The sequence below is a fragment of the Ahaetulla prasina genome, chromosome 1 (genome assembly GCF_028640845.1).
Source record: "Ahaetulla prasina isolate Xishuangbanna chromosome 1, ASM2864084v1, whole genome shotgun sequence".
In the NCBI taxonomy this organism is placed as follows: Eukaryota; Metazoa; Chordata; class Lepidosauria; order Squamata; family Colubridae; genus Ahaetulla; species Ahaetulla prasina.
In genome coordinates this window covers 196,789,988-196,807,577 of record NC_080539.1, presented here as the reverse complement: position 1 = coordinate 196,807,577, position 17,590 = coordinate 196,789,988, and the positions used below count along the sequence as shown (strand labels likewise).

General features: G+C 34.9%; 1 protein-coding gene across 3 annotated transcripts in view; it reads left to right on the top strand.

The window, feature by feature from the left end:
- Positions 1–17,590, top strand: part of PARD3B (par-3 family cell polarity regulator beta) — a 603,755-nt gene that overhangs the window by 203,060 nt on the left and 383,105 nt on the right. For all 3 annotated transcript variants that reach the window (XM_058186680.1, XM_058186671.1, XM_058186683.1), the window contains exons 6-10: positions 7,492–7,578; positions 11,001–11,126; positions 12,954–13,303; positions 15,456–15,595; positions 17,012–17,140. In XM_058186680.1, coding sequence (XP_058042663.1) covers positions 7,492–7,578; positions 11,001–11,126; positions 12,954–13,303; positions 15,456–15,595; positions 17,012–17,140 — 832 coding nt within the window. The remainder of the gene's footprint in view (positions 1–7,491; positions 7,579–11,000; positions 11,127–12,953; positions 13,304–15,455; positions 15,596–17,011; positions 17,141–17,590) is intronic.

Below are 17,590 nucleotides of genomic sequence, written 5' to 3'. Positions count from 1 at the left end.
CTCACCAAAAAAGGTAGGTGCATCTTATAGTCTGGAGTGTCTTATACTTCGAAAAATACAGTATTTCATATAGTTTCACATACAAGTCATCCCTTAATGTTCTACTTCCAAACTTCTTCCCAATTGGTGATCTTCTACTCTTTGAAAATACGATTACCCTCTTAGTTTCCATCTTCATGTCCAGAGAAGCCTCAGCTTTATCAACAGTTTTCCTGCATCTTCCATGTTAGTTTGTTTAAATCTCAAAAATGCAAAGAAAGGATCTATTTTTGCTCATATTGTCTGCTTGTGTGAAGCAATATAATAATAGTGTATGTTGCAAAGCATTCTTTTGACAATATCCCCTGCTGCAGTTAAGTTGGAATAACAGTGTATTTCTTTTCAGTTATATCTGTGAAAATGTAGTAATTGGATCTTTTCCACAAAGACTCTTGGCTCAGTAGGAGGTATTTCCCTGAAAGTCTTCTATAGCCTCTCTGTGATGCCTGTATTTGCCTGGACAACCACTTATTATTCCATACTTGACCACATCAGCTTCTCTTCCTGTTTTGTTGTCACTTTAATTTCCTGCAGGGTTGTAGATTTAATCAGTAGCTAATGCCTTGTGTTGATTGACTCAATTTCCTGATTAGGTCTATATCACCTCTTTGTTTCTGATGTATTCCATGCTGAAATATCAACTCTGGCTAATAATTTCCTAGAACTGCCAGGTAAAAGATGGGGAATGCAGCAGTCTCTACCTGAAAAGTGTGGGCATTTATATGCTAAGCATTATGTCACAATTTTCTCTGTTGTGAACCTATAGATAAAATTGTTTTCTATAAGCATTAATTGTATTTAGTGCTCCCATGATGCACAATTAAAGTCAATGCTGCCCAGTTTTGAACTGAGTAGTTTTCATCTTCATCTTTTTTCCTCAAAGATTCTTATTTATTTTAGAAGATTACTAAATATAAACACAATATCAGAATTTACCTCAATAATAAAATTCCACTAAATGATCAAAGGAAAAAAAGAGGGGGGAAACCTGATCCCTCACATGAACCCCCTTCATGTCCATAATAAAATTTAACAATTATAATATTAAAGTGTTATGAAAGAGTTGAATTAAAAACCAAACATATATAGTAAACATACGGATAATTACTGGCTTATAAAAACTACCATATAATACTATATTATACTATAATGAGATACAAAAAATAGACACCTAATAATGCCATTGTATTATTGAAATACATAATACTTCATCCTTTGTTTAGTAGAAAATATTGTATTTTTCCAGAACAGATAAGTTGCACATTTCAAAAAGCCAGTTCTTAATGTATGATCACTTTCCCAATTTCTCGGTTTAATTCTTTTGCCCCCCTCCCCCATGCCTGGTATAACCATAATTCCTCATGGACAGTCATTCTAGAATTTTGATATATAATTCAACATCACATTAGCATATTTAACATTTAGGGATTTCCTCATAAACCTACATGCATTAAAATTCTACTCCAGAGAAGTTCAAAAGTTTACAAAACCATATCATTTGGGTCAGTGAGTCTTAAATATTTTGCATCTCAAACAGAGAAAACCTGATGACCCTTTTTACAAGTATGTTTTTGGAGAGTCCAGTAATATTTTTGATTAATCAATTTAAAATTAAAATCTGCTGCTAACATATTAACAATTTTTAAAGACATACAGCAATGCGGCATTATTGGAGATTGGCGTCATTTTAATCTAGGAAAAATATATGCTGTAAAAAACATTTTTAATAAAGAGAACCAGTTTGGTCAAGTGGTTAAGGCACCAGATTAGAAACCAGGAGACTGTGCGTTCTAGCCCTGCCTAAGCGTGAAAACTGGCTGGGGTGACTTTGGGCCAGTCACTCTCTCTCAGCCCAAGATATGGTAAGCTCCAAAAGAAAGACATATTGAGATTCTTCTAGTTTCCTTTATTGTTCCTCACATATAAACATCTTACCAAACTAAAGCAAACTACTTGCCCCATAAAGTTAATGACTTCTGTAACAGAGTTATTAACACTGGGAACTCACTACCTTACTCTGTGGTCTCTTCTCAAAATCCCAAAAGCTTTAACCAAAAACTGCCTACCATTGACCTCACCCCATTCCTAAGAGGTCTGTAAGGGGCGTGCATAAGAACACAAATGTGCCTACCGTTCCTGTCCTATTATTCCCTTTCATTGTATCTAATTAATATAGTTATTACATACTTATTTATTTATTTTATTTATTATTTAAATTTATATACCGCCCTATCTCCCAAAGGACTCAGGGCGGTTCACAGGCATATAAAACATCAATATACAAAATTAAAATAATCTTTAAAAAACTTATTCCAATGCCCTATTATTAAAAATAGAAATATAAATATTAAAATCAATTTAAAACCCCTGTAAAATTTAAAATCTAAGCCAGTCCTGCACAGATGAATAAATGTGTCTTGAGCTCGCGACGGAAGGTTCGAAGGTCCGGAAGTTGACGGAGTCCTGGGGGCTCGTTCAGAGGCGGGAGCCCCCACAGAGAAGGCCCTTCCCTGGGCGTCGCCAGGCAACACTGCCTAGCTGACGGTACCCTGAGGAGTCCCTCCCTGTGAGAGCGCACGGGTCGGTGAGAGGTATCTGGTCGCAGTAGGCGGTCCCGTAGATAACCCGGCCCTATGCCATGGAGCGCTTTAAAGGTGGTCACCAATGCTCATATATATGCTTATATATTATATAGTTGTTACATGTCAATGCTTATATATACTGTTGTGACAAAATAAATAAAAATAAAATATATACTCTGGAAACTATAAGGGAGGTGCCATCTTCACCCTTTTTCCTTCACACAAACTCTGCTGTGATTTGCTCCTCTGGAATACATTCCCTCCGTCCTGGGAACATGGACAAGATTCCATCACACAATCTTAGTCTCAGAACAAATTGATTAGTCCAGGGGTCTGCAAACTTAGCTCTTTTAAGACTTGTGGACTTCAACTCCCAGAGTTCCTCAGCCAGCTTTGCTGGGAGTCTTAAAAGTCTCATTTAAAAGTCTTAAAAGTCTTAAAAGAGCCAAGTTTGCAGACCCCTGGATTAGTTAATTCCTATTACAACCAATGGATCAACACTCAGTTGACTTGAAAAAAACAGACCCTCCACTTGTGGAAAAATATTAGGAAGAATGTATATGTAAATGTTTAAATATGTTTTAAAAAATAAACCTACAGGCCATTACTGTATTTGCAGTTTACATCCCAAACTTAGGATAATAATTTAGGATAATTAGAATAATCTTGTATCACTTTATCTATAATATTTATTATATCCAAATCTATAATATTTATTATATCCAAAGATCTAAGAAATTATAGCTTTATGTTTTGAAATATAAAAGGAATATTCATGAAATTTTACAGCTAGTCATTACTTAGAAACTACCTATAAGGATAATGGATTTTTCCTTGAAGACATGAAGTCCATGTTGAATACAATATTGAAACATTTTTATTAAAATACATTATTTTTGAGAAGAGTGATTTTGCTAAAACCTACGGTTGCAAATAAACATTTCAAAACAAATCAAGAAGAGTGATACAACTGGACAAATTTGTGTTTCTCAAATTACATACTGTAGGATGTATAGAAAATGTAAATTCAGACACATAATACTGAAAATTGTACTATCCTGTGCACAAATAGAAGCTATTGGCAAACCAGTCCATGCAATAGTATACAGTATATTTTATTAACTATGTAGAAATAAGTTTGAACTTTGCAATACATTTTATAACGTAGCAGTTATTGACAATTTCCAATGCAGAAGGTTCATTGCTTATCTTTCTCAGAATTATTTGTTTTTCCTCAGCAGAGATTTTTTTCCTCTCTCTCTCTAAATTCAAGCTAGTAACTGGAATGGTATTTTTGTGAGGAAATAAATCTCCTTGTTTAATTTTACTGGAATGTGATGTAATCATATCTTACATTCCTGAGTCAGTAAGAAGAAAACTAGCCTGCTGTAGCCATTTAAATTTAGAAATCGTGACATATCATCAATACCCTGTGCCAGCAATTCACAGAGGAAAATAGTATCTTTGAGTCATATTAGGAGTCAGCTGATGAAGAAGATTCTGTCCTGCATTTCTTTGTGATTTAAAGTATTTATGTGTCACCATCCAGGGAAATGCTCTCCAAATGCAGCTTCCTGAAGACACTTTGTTAGTAGGAAAATGGATAGAAAAACTTTACATTTGAGCTAGTGCATAGTACAATCCATTTATAACAGTGAGGCTACCCTCCCGCCCCAGGTGTCTGTTCTTTTATTATCTGCTTCTATTTCTGTCTCTTTGCCTTACCTGAGACCAGTGATTCTCAAACATTTTGGTTTTAGGACCCCTTTGCATGCTTAATAATTTTGGAGTACTCCAAAGAGCTTTTGTTTGTTTGAGAAATTAAAACTGATAAATCTTAAAAATTTTATTTATTTAACTGCTTGGATCCTCTTAAGGCCTTGAGGATTTCCAACAATCTCCCAGACCACACTTGAAAGATGCTGCTCTAGACTGCTGCCTCCATCTTAGTTTGCAGTTTATATTTATTCACGTTCATTCATGGAGAGACATGATATGAGATCTGCCTTACAATGAATCTAACCTAAGTCAGTCTCATTTGTGAAATGATTAGCATTTTCCTAAATTACAGCAAATGCTCAATAAAGAAATCTGGGTTTCTCATTTGAATTAGACCTTTTTCCAATTATCGTTTATACAGTACAGAATTGGACCTTCCACTTCTCAGCAATTTTTAAAGTGGCTACTTATTTAAAACAGTAAGCAGAATATATATCCTCCTTTCTTTTAAACATTTTTTTCAAAAATATAAATAAAGAATTCTGAAAGAAAGTAGTACATAATATGCATAAAGGTTACTGATTTCCTGAAGCATGGCATACTTTAGCCTTTTTTGTGTGAATTATTTTATTATACTGCAATTAGTTTAATTTCATCAATTTAGGTAACAGAATTCTATACAATTTTTGTTCATAGCAGAGGCTGATTCACACATTTATTTGTGACAGTTTTTATAAGCCTTGATATATTGTAAGAATGCTGAACTGAATATCTGAATACTGTGGCATGCTCAGATACCAGTTATAATTTACAATTATAGTCTCCTCAAAAGTATTAAAGATTAATTCAGCCGAGAAGGAAAGTTATTGTTTAATAAGTAAATATTGAAGTAGAAAAGTGTGACTGGTGTGATTGGTGAGCCAGGCCAGCACTACACGTTACAGAATTTTCTGAGAATTTTCGCCTTGTTCTTTGAAACAAAAGAGACCAGTTCTGTAATATTCCTTGTTATGGTATGTTTGTCTCCAAGGTGATTCCAAGGGTTATTTCTGCCATTCCCATTCCCCATCCTCACTTTTTTAAAAAAAAAATTATGCCAGCAGCTGTAGTGTTCATCCAATAGACAGGCATAGTTCAAATACACCAATAAATATTGTATGAACATGTAGGCACAAATCTAAGCATAATGCTCTTTTTCCTCTGTTATTTTATTTTCTATTGAAACAAGTCAGTTTTAAAACATCTTATGATATTGTGTTTTTAATACATCCCAAAAATCCTTGGGTTATGTTGACTGTTGGGATAGGAATTTCCTTTGCTAAGTGATGTGGTTGTAAAGTGTGATATCATGTGACCACATCACGTATTGACATCAATCCCAGTTGCCATCCCAGGACTGCATGGGTCATTAAGTGAGAAGGTCCCATGGCCAAGTCTTTGGAAGAGGTATGCGTCCCAAGAAAGAAAGCTGGTGGGAGAGAGCCACAAGCTGGTGGTTGGTTGGCATAAATGGGTGCTATGAGCCGTGATGGCACAGTGGTTAGTATGCAGTACTGCAGGCTACTTCTGCCAGCAGTTTGGCAGTTCGATTCTCACTGGCTCAAGGTTGACTCAGCCTTCCAGCCTTCCAAGGTCGGTAAAATGAGGACCCAGATTGTTGGGGGCAATATGCTGTTTCTGTAAGCTGCTTAGTGAGGGGTGTAAAGCACTGGGAAGTGATATATAAATCTAAGTGTTATTGCTACAGAGTGTGGGTGAAAAAGCAGCAGGAGTGACTTGACTTCGTGAGAAGCTGGCACGGAAGTTCGCAAATGACATTCATTTGATGCTATACCCCTTGTAATTGCAAACTGGTTGCAAGTGCTTGAATTGCGATCACATGAGCACAAGGAATCTACAAAGGCCATAACTTCATGGACCAGTCACAAGCCTTTGAAAGTTGTTGAAGCAGTGGTCATAAATTGAGGACTATTTGTATAGATCTACCTTCATAGATATACCCTCTAAAAGCTTTGGAATAGGCTACATAGACATTAAAAAAAAAACAACAAGCCACGATTTGTTCTTTATATTAAACATATAACAAAGATATTGAACAGGAAATGGATTCTTTGAGTGTTCTACAGCTCTCTGTGAGGGGGTAGAACAAGTGGAGCAGGAGTCTGTGGTTCTATAGTTCTGTCTCATTTGATATAATATAAAGTATTATGTCCTTTTCATCTTCCCCTCCTCTTTCTCCTTCTCTTCCTCTAGAATTTTTTTTAAAAAAACCAAATATCAATTTTAAAAAAACCATACAAATATTTTTGGTTTATTATTCCATCTTCAAACAAACATATATAAAGTAATATAAAGTAAAAATATTTTTTTCCAAAATTGCTAAATCACATATCACTGAAATCTAGTCATTTATGTTATGGTATTTTCCATTTCCTAAGGATTATTCTTTTTGCTATTATTATAGAACACAAAAAATCCTGTTGTATTCCTAATAGATCTAAGAATCTAATAGATCTAAAAAGAAAACATGAATAGATAAATACAGTCCAATTCATGTAGCACATTTTGCATTTGTAGCATATATCATTATGGGTTTTTTAATAAATCAAATTTGATTCATGTGGACAATTTGAATATTAATTATTCCAATACGTGGATATCCAGTTTCGTTGTGCATAGGCTTTGTTGTTTTTTGCTGCAGTCAGTGGGGCTGACCCTGCAGTTTTCTTGGCAAGATTTTTTAAAAGTGGTTTGCCATTGCTGCTTCCTTCAGGGCTGAGATAAAGTGAGTGGCCCAAAGTCATCCAGTTGGCTTTGTGCCTAAGGTGGGACTAGAACTCATGGACTCTCACTTTTTAGAGTAGATACCATAACCACTGTACCAAACTGGCTTTCATAGGCATATTTAGCAATTACCAGTATATTGAAGAGACTGTGTAATCTACCTGATAGAGTATACAGAACAAACTTTATGATCTGGCTATTAAAGGGATGGTCTTACGGAATTGCAAGTTGTTAAGAATGACCATTTATTTCAGGGATTGGTAAAAGGTATTGAGGTACAATAAGTGCCTCTTACAAGGTCAGAATAATCTTTCTGCTTGTCTTGCTTTCTTTTGAAGATAATTGATGCTTTCCCCCTTTTTTTTAGTGGTGTGACAAGAATCGTAGAGATACCTGGGGAAGGAGGCCCACTGGGGATACATGTGGTACCATACTTTTCATCATTAAGTGGAAGGTAAGGAATTTCCATTATGAAGAAGCAAAGCAGTAAAAAAATTAATCAGATTTTTTTTCCCTCAGATATCAGCCCCAGTATATACTTAACACAATGTACATACTGAAAATCACAATCTTCTTATTTTATTGAATAGTGAAGGTTCCATTATATAAACCTGGAAGCATGAATTAAAATTAGTGTTAAAACCCATTCACAATTAAAAGCCTGACCAAAGAGAAGCACCTTTAAAGATCTATGTTCTAGATGCTGAATTGTGAGTATGATTGCTGATTTCACCTTAATAAGGCTAATATTCATTCCCCAAACCATCTGTAGGTGGAGGATGACCCAACTTCTCAAAAGAGAGAGGCTTTCTCTCCTTATATTGAAAGAGCCTAAAAAAGACTTGATTTGCAGCTATACAGATTGTTCATTGTGATAGCAAAATACTTGCTAGAGAATTGTTCTAGTGAAGTCTGTCAGGTAGACCTCCAATATCATCTACTGGGTATAGCCAATGACAAAAGACCAGAACCAAAACTAGCAGGATTATACCCTGCGCTTTTCAACATAGATCATCTACCAAGGTAAGCATAGATGAAAGGGTAATTTAAATAATCAAGATTATCACATGCAACAGGATTACAAGGCAAAAGTTCTTTTGATTTGCTTTCCAGGAGGTGCAAAATTTGAGACTGGTTCAGATCCCTTGTATTATGGATAGGTTTTCTCTGATTTGTCTCTTTCTTATAGCGAAACACATTCTCTTCCTGCTAAACCAACGAAGATGATCCCCTTAACATTAGAGCCAGTCTGGTATGAACAGTTTAATCAGCTTGGAAGGACAAGGACTGAAAAAGCAGACTGTGGCTTTAATCTCTGTATACAATGTACTGACATGCCTGAGATTTACTATGTGGAATCCAATAGGCCAAGTGATAGCTGAAGTTACACCTCTGTCACCTACCCCAACATGGAATTCAGATTGAGGTTGAGCTGATGAACTTTTTTTGTAAAGAATGATGTAGATTCCTGGTGATGCTACTGGTGACACATTCATGCAGCTTTCTTGGCAATAGAAAGTGGTTTGTCATTGCCTTTTCCTGAAATAAACTTCCCAGTATATCCTACAACTTTGTCAATAATAAATAGTTTAAAAAGTCTTAGCCTTGGTTTTTAATTAGACTGTTTGGGTCATTTGATAAAACCCAAAAACCTGCTATTGTTTTCAAAATTTCCTCAATAATTTTGAACCCAATTTTAGCATGGAGAGTACATTTTTTTTTAATAAAAGCTATTTTATTAAAAAAATAGCTTTTCATTATAACAACGATATGGCCAACATTTTAGGGGTGAATATCTCTATTTCTTGTGAGGTATTTTAATATTTCTAATAAAACTTTAAAGGCAATCTATAGATAATCCAAAGAACAAAATAAGTAGGTAGGCACACAGGTAACTGTAATTCCAAAATGTAAGAAATCAGAGCAAATAAAAATAGTTGTTCAGTCATGGCCTAAGTAGCAATGAGTATCATTAGCGTGACAGTACTAAGGCCAGTTGTGTCATGTAAATTTGCATTAGCACTACACCTGTTCTAGAAACAGGTGAATTTTTATTTTTGAGGAATTTTTATTTTTTAGGAAAATAATTACCACATATATAAACTGAACTTCTGCATCACAACTATATCCAGTAGACTTTAAATGTTGTAAATCTGGATTTTCACTGGTTTTGCTAACCATCTGGTATAGACTGGATATTACTTTTTGCATCAATAATTTTACTGCTTGGGCCTGTTGCAATATCCCTGCATTTCAAAATGTTCTCATGTAAGTTAACTAGACTGATAAACTCAAAAATTCTGGAACTGGAAGAGGAAATCAGTAGGAATGTTAAGTGCACATGGAAGTAATTTAGGCATTCATAAAGACCATTTGCTTATCTCATCCAGATTTCTTTAGGAGCCAAATCCTCTATATCTTTTTGTGAATGTTTACAAATGTATTTACAGGTGATGGAGGGAAGCATAGTTTTAAATTAAAGATTTTTTATTTATTTTATTTATTTATTTTATTTTATTAAATTTTTATACCGCCCTTCTCCCGAAGGACTCAGGGCGGTGTACAGCCAAAGTAAAAACAAAGATATATACAGTTTAAAACAACAATTAAAAAGAGCAAATTTTAAAGGCCGATTATTAAAATTTAAATTAAAAAGTTAAAAAATATTAAAACCCCAATTAAAATACATCACTAAATTATGCCAGTCCCGCTTTAATGAATAAATATGTTTTGAGCTCACGACGGAAGGTCCGAAGATCGAAGATTTTATTTAATAGTTGAAATTTCTAGGAGAAAAAGAAGTTTTTCAAAGAATTTAAAGTAACATCACAGCCTTTCAGCATCACAGATAGATATTAAAACAAATATTTCTTTGTACATAGTTCAGAAAAGTTTCTCTAGCTATTAAGTGTATTGGCAGACACAATACTCAGATGCATCACTGAACAGACTCCCATTCAGAACAGTAGTCCTTTCTATGGTTAAAGATTCCTAATTTCTTCATTTTTGTTCTAAAATAATACACATTTGCTAATATGCTCTATATGCTCTTCTTCTATGTGCAGGCAAAGTTTGGATGGGGAAATTCTGTTTGGAGCAAGCAATCTTGGAGATTGCCAGACTCCAACAATGTAGGACTTTAAAAGTGATCACTATGACCTTGAAGTACACCTGTAAACAAATGAACAATTAATGTGCTTCCCTACTTTATTACTAGTGCATTGTACCTCTTAACAGGTGGACCCCTGGATTTTTCATTTTTTTTTTCATTTTTAAGATGTAGAGAACATTACTGTAGTTCATTCATGAGATGAAGAGTGTTGAGTGACTATAGTCAATCAACAAAAGCCTCACCTTCTATCTCCTCTGGCAGAAATGAAGTCAGGGACATCTCGTGATTACACACCACTTTTTTTCTTAGAAATCATACCTCTGTCCAGACCTGATATTGGAATTTTCCCAACAGCCAACAGCCAATAGCCTGAATCCACAGCCACTTCATCTTGTTGGGGTTGAATGTCCACCTGCTTCTTCCCATCTACATCTTTCTAATTTAAAATAGAGGGTCAAGGAGAAACATAAAATATACTACATCATAATATTCTGCCCCAACACTGGCATTTTAGGCAAAGTGGATTCTTGCAGCTCCCCAGCATTCTGTATACAGTATAGAGATGCTTCACAAAGTAGGAAAAAATTCATATCAGATTATTTTGCACAGATACAGTGAATTAAGTAAATACTCAATGGCCTGAAGGGAAAAGGAGAATCTGTGAAAATGATCTATTTTTTCAAAGAGCACAGAAGCAAATTCTGAATCACAACCTGGTACAGATGATTTAAAGTTCACTTAAATGTATTTTACATTTCCTCTAGGATTTTAGGACTTTTCATCCGTGGTATTGAGAAAAATAGCCGGTCTAAGCGGGATGGACTTTTCTATGAAAATGAATGCATTGTGAAAATTAACAATATTGAACTTGCAGATAAAACGTTTGCACAGTAAGTTTTTCTTCACTTTCCTTATTTTTTCTTGGATTAAAAAAATATATATGTTCACTGAAGATCAATCCAAAGTTCCAAAAGTTAAACAATTGAACAAAATAATTTAGATATTTCTTTTTTCTTTCTTTATAGTATATAGTACTAATATTTTTTGAGTACAGATGTCCTGGAACAAAAGTATTTTTTATTTATTTGTGTCCACCTTTATTATTTTTATGAATGACTCAAGGTGGCAAACATAACCAACCTACCTTTCCTGTCCTATTTTTCCCACAATAACCCTGTGAAGTGAGTTTGACTGACAGAGATTGACTGGCCCAGAGTCACCCATCTGGCTTTCATGCTTATTTCCTGTTGCTATATACTCAAATCATTTTTCTTAATCTGAACATTTTACTAGTCTTTTGTAATATTTCTTTAGTAATCAATCTAAAAACTTCAAAGATTGTTCTTAATAAAGAATAATAAACATCATTAATCCATCTTTTTTAAAACACAAAGAACTCAATTAACAAACTCTTCATTAGTTTTATTTCATGAAAATTAGGTATTTATTTTTAAGGCCGTTTTCCATTTTTTGTTCCAACAATATCCAAATTACTTGCATTTCTTTTAAAACTAGACTGTTTTATTATTCCTAAAGTTCACAGGATGTATGTTCATTTTTCATATGCAGTTATCTTAGTAGGAGTTTTAGACAAATTTTGTCTAACGTTGTCTGTTGAAGTTTGAATATATGTGTACAAATACAAGTACAGAATATATGTAGTCAAAGCAATCTTAGAAGAGATATTTTATAAATGACTTATAATGATAAAGGTAAGCATTTCCCCTGTCCAGCTGAGTCTGCCTTTAGGGGGTGATACTCATCCCTGTTTCTTAGTTGAGGGAGCCAGCATTGTCAGAAGACATTTCCATGGTCATGTGGTCAGCATGACTATGTGCCAAAGTACACGGAATGATGTTACCTTCCCACCAAAGTGGTATCTACCGGTATTTATCTACTCACATTTGCGTGCCTTTGAACTGCTAGGTTGGCAGGAGCTGGAGCAAGTAACAGGAGCTCACCCCACCGCATGGTACTCAAGGCTTGAACTTGGGATATCAGCTTTCCAAGCTGATAAGCTGACAAGCTCAGTGTCTTTAACCACTGAGCCATCTTGCTCCCTATAAATGACATAATAAGCACTATAAAGTGATTTTTTTTTTTACTGATTAATTAGTAATATTCCATATATGCAGGTAGTCACCATTTTACAACTAGCCATTTAACAGCAGTTCACAGTCACGGCAGCCTCAGAATGGATCCTTTATATCTCTATTGGAAAGCATTATGCCCCCCCACCCTCCCGTCCATGACCACATTTTGTGTGCATGACAATGTGTTCAGGTTTACAACTGGATGCAGGTGCCCTGTGATCATGTGATTTCCATTTGCCATCTTCCCTCCTGGTTTCCCCAGAAAATCAATGGGATACTGGCTAAAAAGCTTCCAATTAGATGGGATGTTGGATTGAGGTCTGTTTCCTTTTGTGCAGGGAGGGAAAATCGTCCTATGTGCTGGAGGAACGCACATGGATAATGGACTAACATAACACCCCACCTCCTCTCTGTTTGCTCCCTTCCTTTCCCTCTTTGTCAATTTTTAACCAGTTTTGGTGTTACTATTTATAGTTTTAATATTTTATATTGGTGTTTTATTGGTTGTAAACCACCTAGAGTCACATCTAGGTAAGATGAACAGCATATATGTTTAACTAATTAATTAATAAGCAGTCACACTGCTTAATTGCTCAGACTATTTTATGTTTCTTTTTCCCCAAGAGCACAAGATCTTTTCCGCCAAGCAATGAAATCTCAGAACATCGTCCTGGAAGTTGTTCCTTCATATGGCCGTGAACACTATGAAAAGTCAGTCATCGCACCATTGTACTCCCCAAATAAAGCTGAGCATATTTCCAAAGGAAAGTTTCCACCTGCAGCCCATCCAAAGCCGATGATGAAAGACCCAGATTTCTCTGAAGCAAACGATCTAGAGACTGGTACACATGCATTGTCCAAGAGTCCTAACTTCTCAAGAATTAATAGGAAACCTCCATCACCATCTTTATCCCCATTGATGGGGTTTGGCAGCAAGAAAAATGCAAAGAAAATAAGGATTGATCTCAAAAAGGGTAATGGTGATGAGTTGTTTCCAAATATGATTTTTTTTTACATATGGTTGATGTGGATGTATAAATTTGACTTATTCATTGCAAAAGCAGCTGGCATGCTATTGGAAACAGAAACAAGTGAGCACTTATGCGTGGGAGGCAGCTAGTAAATAATAGTTTCCATGTATCCAGGGGTATTTAAAAAAACAGGTATGGTATCAGTATATAGCAGACATTGCATGTAAAAATCTTTCCAGTTAGACTTCCTTTACTTTTAAAGTTATTTTTATTTTCAGTCAACAAAGATTATGTCTGCTGGAATGTTACAATAACATGAAATAATAACTTGATACCGCTGTACTGATAAGATTTAGTTGAATAATTTTCAGTATTCCATTGTACAATACTGGATGTTAAGGTTTTAAGAAGTTTTCTTACGTTCAGAATGTTCAGTTTCTACATTAAACCAGTGTTTCCTGAAATCATATTACAGAACAGAATTAAGAGAATTTAGTTTGAAGTTTGAACACACTGAATTATTGCAACAAGATATTTGCATGTTAAATTCAAAGCCACACATCTGTCAGATTAAAAAGGTCAACAATTTACTTCTTCTCAAAGGCCACTTGAGAATGTTCCATTGAGGATTAGGGTAGTCTGTGGATAAGTCTGACACAGCTGACTATTTACTTAAACACTAAATGGTTTACCCATGGCTTGAAAGGCTCAGTTTCTACTTATTTCAATGTTTTTGTCCATAAAGTACTCCAAGAAAGTAAAATAAAGAAATAATGCATAAACTAGCAATTAGAAAGATTTGATACTACACCAGTTTCCAAACTTTAAACCTTTGCACTTAAAATTATTCACATTCCATAAAAATATATCATGGACTTACTCTGTGTACAGCTAGGAGCAAAACAGTTTAAGGAGGTGTCGCATTCTTTTTCCTCTCTTTCTTTCCTTCTGTCTTATGCTTATGTGTATGTTGTTACTAGGTGTTGGCCGCAAAGAACTCCTTGCAAAGTCTGCATGTAGAGATCACCATGAAAAACAATTTCAGGCTGTATTCCATAACATACTTCAGATATTTCAGATTTCAGATAAATCTGCCCCAAATGAGTTTAAAAAGGTTTTGCCCATGGAACTCTGGGCTGGAGCTGTTAGGCTTCAGGTGAACTAAAAAAAATCCGTCAAGTTTTTATCAAAGAAAGCCTTCCTTTTCAGCTTTGTATCTAAGTTAGGACTCTGCTCTAAGCTACTGAGATCTAAAGCTAGCAAAGATGCTTCAGATACAGTGTGGACACTGCAGTTATACCTGTTGTTGCATCAGACTTACACAATAGCCACATGAGGCTCATTTCAGTTATGGAAATGTTTAGCCTGTGGTTGCCACTTCTGCAGTGTCTCCTGGACTCAGCAAACACTGTTTGGAGTCCACAAGGTTACCATAAAAGTCCAAGAGAAAGGAAAGCTCCTTTCAGGAACCACCAATAGATTCAGGAACTATCAATAGATTACACCAGAGCTAAAGTGTTTTGGCCCATTTGGACGTCAATACTGCACACTGTAATAATAATGTAATAAATTAGTCAATTAGGTCCAGTGATTAATATACCAGGCTACAAACCAGTATATGTTCTAATCCCACCTTCAGCATGAAAGCCAAGTGGGTGATTTTCAGTCAGTCAGTCCCTCTCTCTCTCTGCTTAATTCACCTCACAGGGGTGTTGTGGGAAAACTAATAGAAGGAAGGAGTATTACATATATTTGCTGCCTTAATAAAAGTAATAAAGGTGGGGTATTCTTTATGCAGCTTAGAAAATCCCAGATATTTTTTTCTGTTCTTTTGACCTTTTCTAATGTAATATGTGACTAAGCATTGAGTTACTGCATGCTTTACATAAGAACAATGTACAGAATGGAAGTGGGCAAGCATATGTTAAAGAATTAATGTTGAATTTGAAGAAATGAGATGAAAGAAACACTTTGTTGCTGCACAGAAAAGCTGAACAGGATGTCTTAATTCAGCACTAAAACAAGGAATGGATTCTACTATCCTTACATAATTGAAAACAAACCCACTTTTAATATAAATATTAAAGCTTTGGAGAATAGCCTTTTGTTAGTTATTGGTTGCCTCATATTTACAGATACTTCTTCTATTCTTTAGGACCTGAAGGACTAGGTTTTACAGTGGTCACCAGGGACTCCTCCATACACGGTCCTGGCCCTATATTTGTAAAGAATATTTTGCCTCGAGGTGCAGCAGTTAAAGATGGCCGTTTGCATTCAGGAGACAGAATACTGGAGGTTGGAAATCTATTCCTCAGCAAATATCTTACTATTAAGTGAATTAAACACAGTATTTGGTGAGGGCCATTGCATGATGCTTTTTCGACTGATACAAACCTGTTTAATGTAAAACATAGGCTCAAGTGAATTATAAAATACTCATAATAACCAATTTACTTGCATTTTTGCAAATATAGTTTTGCAAATATAACTGCTTACTGCATTTTTTTTTCCAAAACAAGATTATCATCTTCTTGCCCTAGATAATTTTTAGCTTCTATAATCTGAAGATTAGGTCAGGTTTCTTAGATATTCAAAGTCTATGCTTACATTCATGATACTTTCCCATTTTTGCTTTTAAAATTTGGCTGAACAAAATTGGAAATTTGGAATTCAGAAGTAATAAATGCTACCTGGATATCCTACCTCTAAGAGATGTAAAATTCCTCCTAAATATGCTAATTTTAAGGTTCAACCAATTATGGCTTTCTAGATTCAGACATTTTGGATGATATTGATTATTTGGATCTATTGAAACTGATACAATTGTTCTGTAAAATAAAATCTTCCCAACAATATTCAAACAGGTTTTGGATATATTTTTTAAATATATTTCTCACGTGAAAAGAAGCACAAAGCAAGGAAAAAGCAAGTTTCTTACAGTATACTTAGCATGCTACAGCTAGAAAAACACTTTCTTAGCAATTCACCATACTTTATTTGGCAAAGGCAAATAGATACTGTATTTCCCTGAAAATAAGACCCAACTGGAAAATAAGCCCTAGCATGATTTTTCAGGATGCTCATAATATAAGCCCTACCCCAAAAATAAACCCCGCTTAAGATTGTCAGCCTGATGGATGCATTTATTTCCCTGAAAATAAGCCATAATGCATCTAAAATTGTATAAGACCCGATCTTATTTTCAGGGAAGGTAATCAATCTCCAGTTCTGGATGAAGTAAAATCATACCTAAGTAAAATGACGTTGTTGAGAGAAATCAAAATTAGAAATCACATTCAAGTTTAAGCTTTGTGACAACATCTGGCTTGGGTGTGAAATAATTTGAAGTATGTCTTTGTTGATAGGCAAATTTAATGCTCCTTTCTTACATCTTCATCAGCATTTTCCTTGAGTTTCATCCAATGCAACCATAAGCAACCCTTCAATAACCCTGTGCTTTCTTTCATTGGAGGATAGAAGTGGTATTTTGGTTCTTGCAGGGAATATCAGTAGATATATTGATATATAAATTGTTGATATAGAGGTCAACTACTAAAGAAGAGAAAGAAACTTTGAACATCTGCAAGATGGATGGCTCAGATGGTTTTGGTCCCTAATCCTCAATTTGATACTATGTCAATTAAATTGCTCAATATTTAACAATATATTGTTAACAATTTTTGCTAACTTGCTCGTTTATGATGTTACTAGGTGAATGGTAGAGATATCAGTGGCAAAACTCAAGAAGAACTTGTAGCTACCCTGAGAAGCACAAAACAAGGAGAGATAGTTTCCCTGGTCATTGCTCGCCAGGAAGAAACCTTTCTGCCCCGAGAACTGGTAATACTCTTTGTAAAATAAACTCTGTGGAAAACTATCATTGTTTATTAAGTAGTTGAAAATGTTAATTTAATGAAGACTTTATGAGGTTACAAAATTGTTTGACAATCAGAATAAGAAGTTGGAATTCTCTTATCTAGATGAAGACACAATCAGTATAATGTACCATAGTACTACTTAAATTAGGAGGTTATATAAATTGATTGTATTTAATGTTAAAAAGTATTTATGATTTTTTTCAAATGCTAGTTTGGTAATTTTTGTTATTAGCAAGAGTGATTGCTTTCATTCTGTTAACATGCAGTATCATACAACTTCCTCCTCAATAGATTTATCCAGTCGCTTATTTAGTCCTTGACTTAAAACCATTTGTTGGTGACTGTTCAAAGTTAAAATGGCTCTATTACAAAGTCAATAGAGAAAGCCAGATTCACTTAACAACCATGTGGC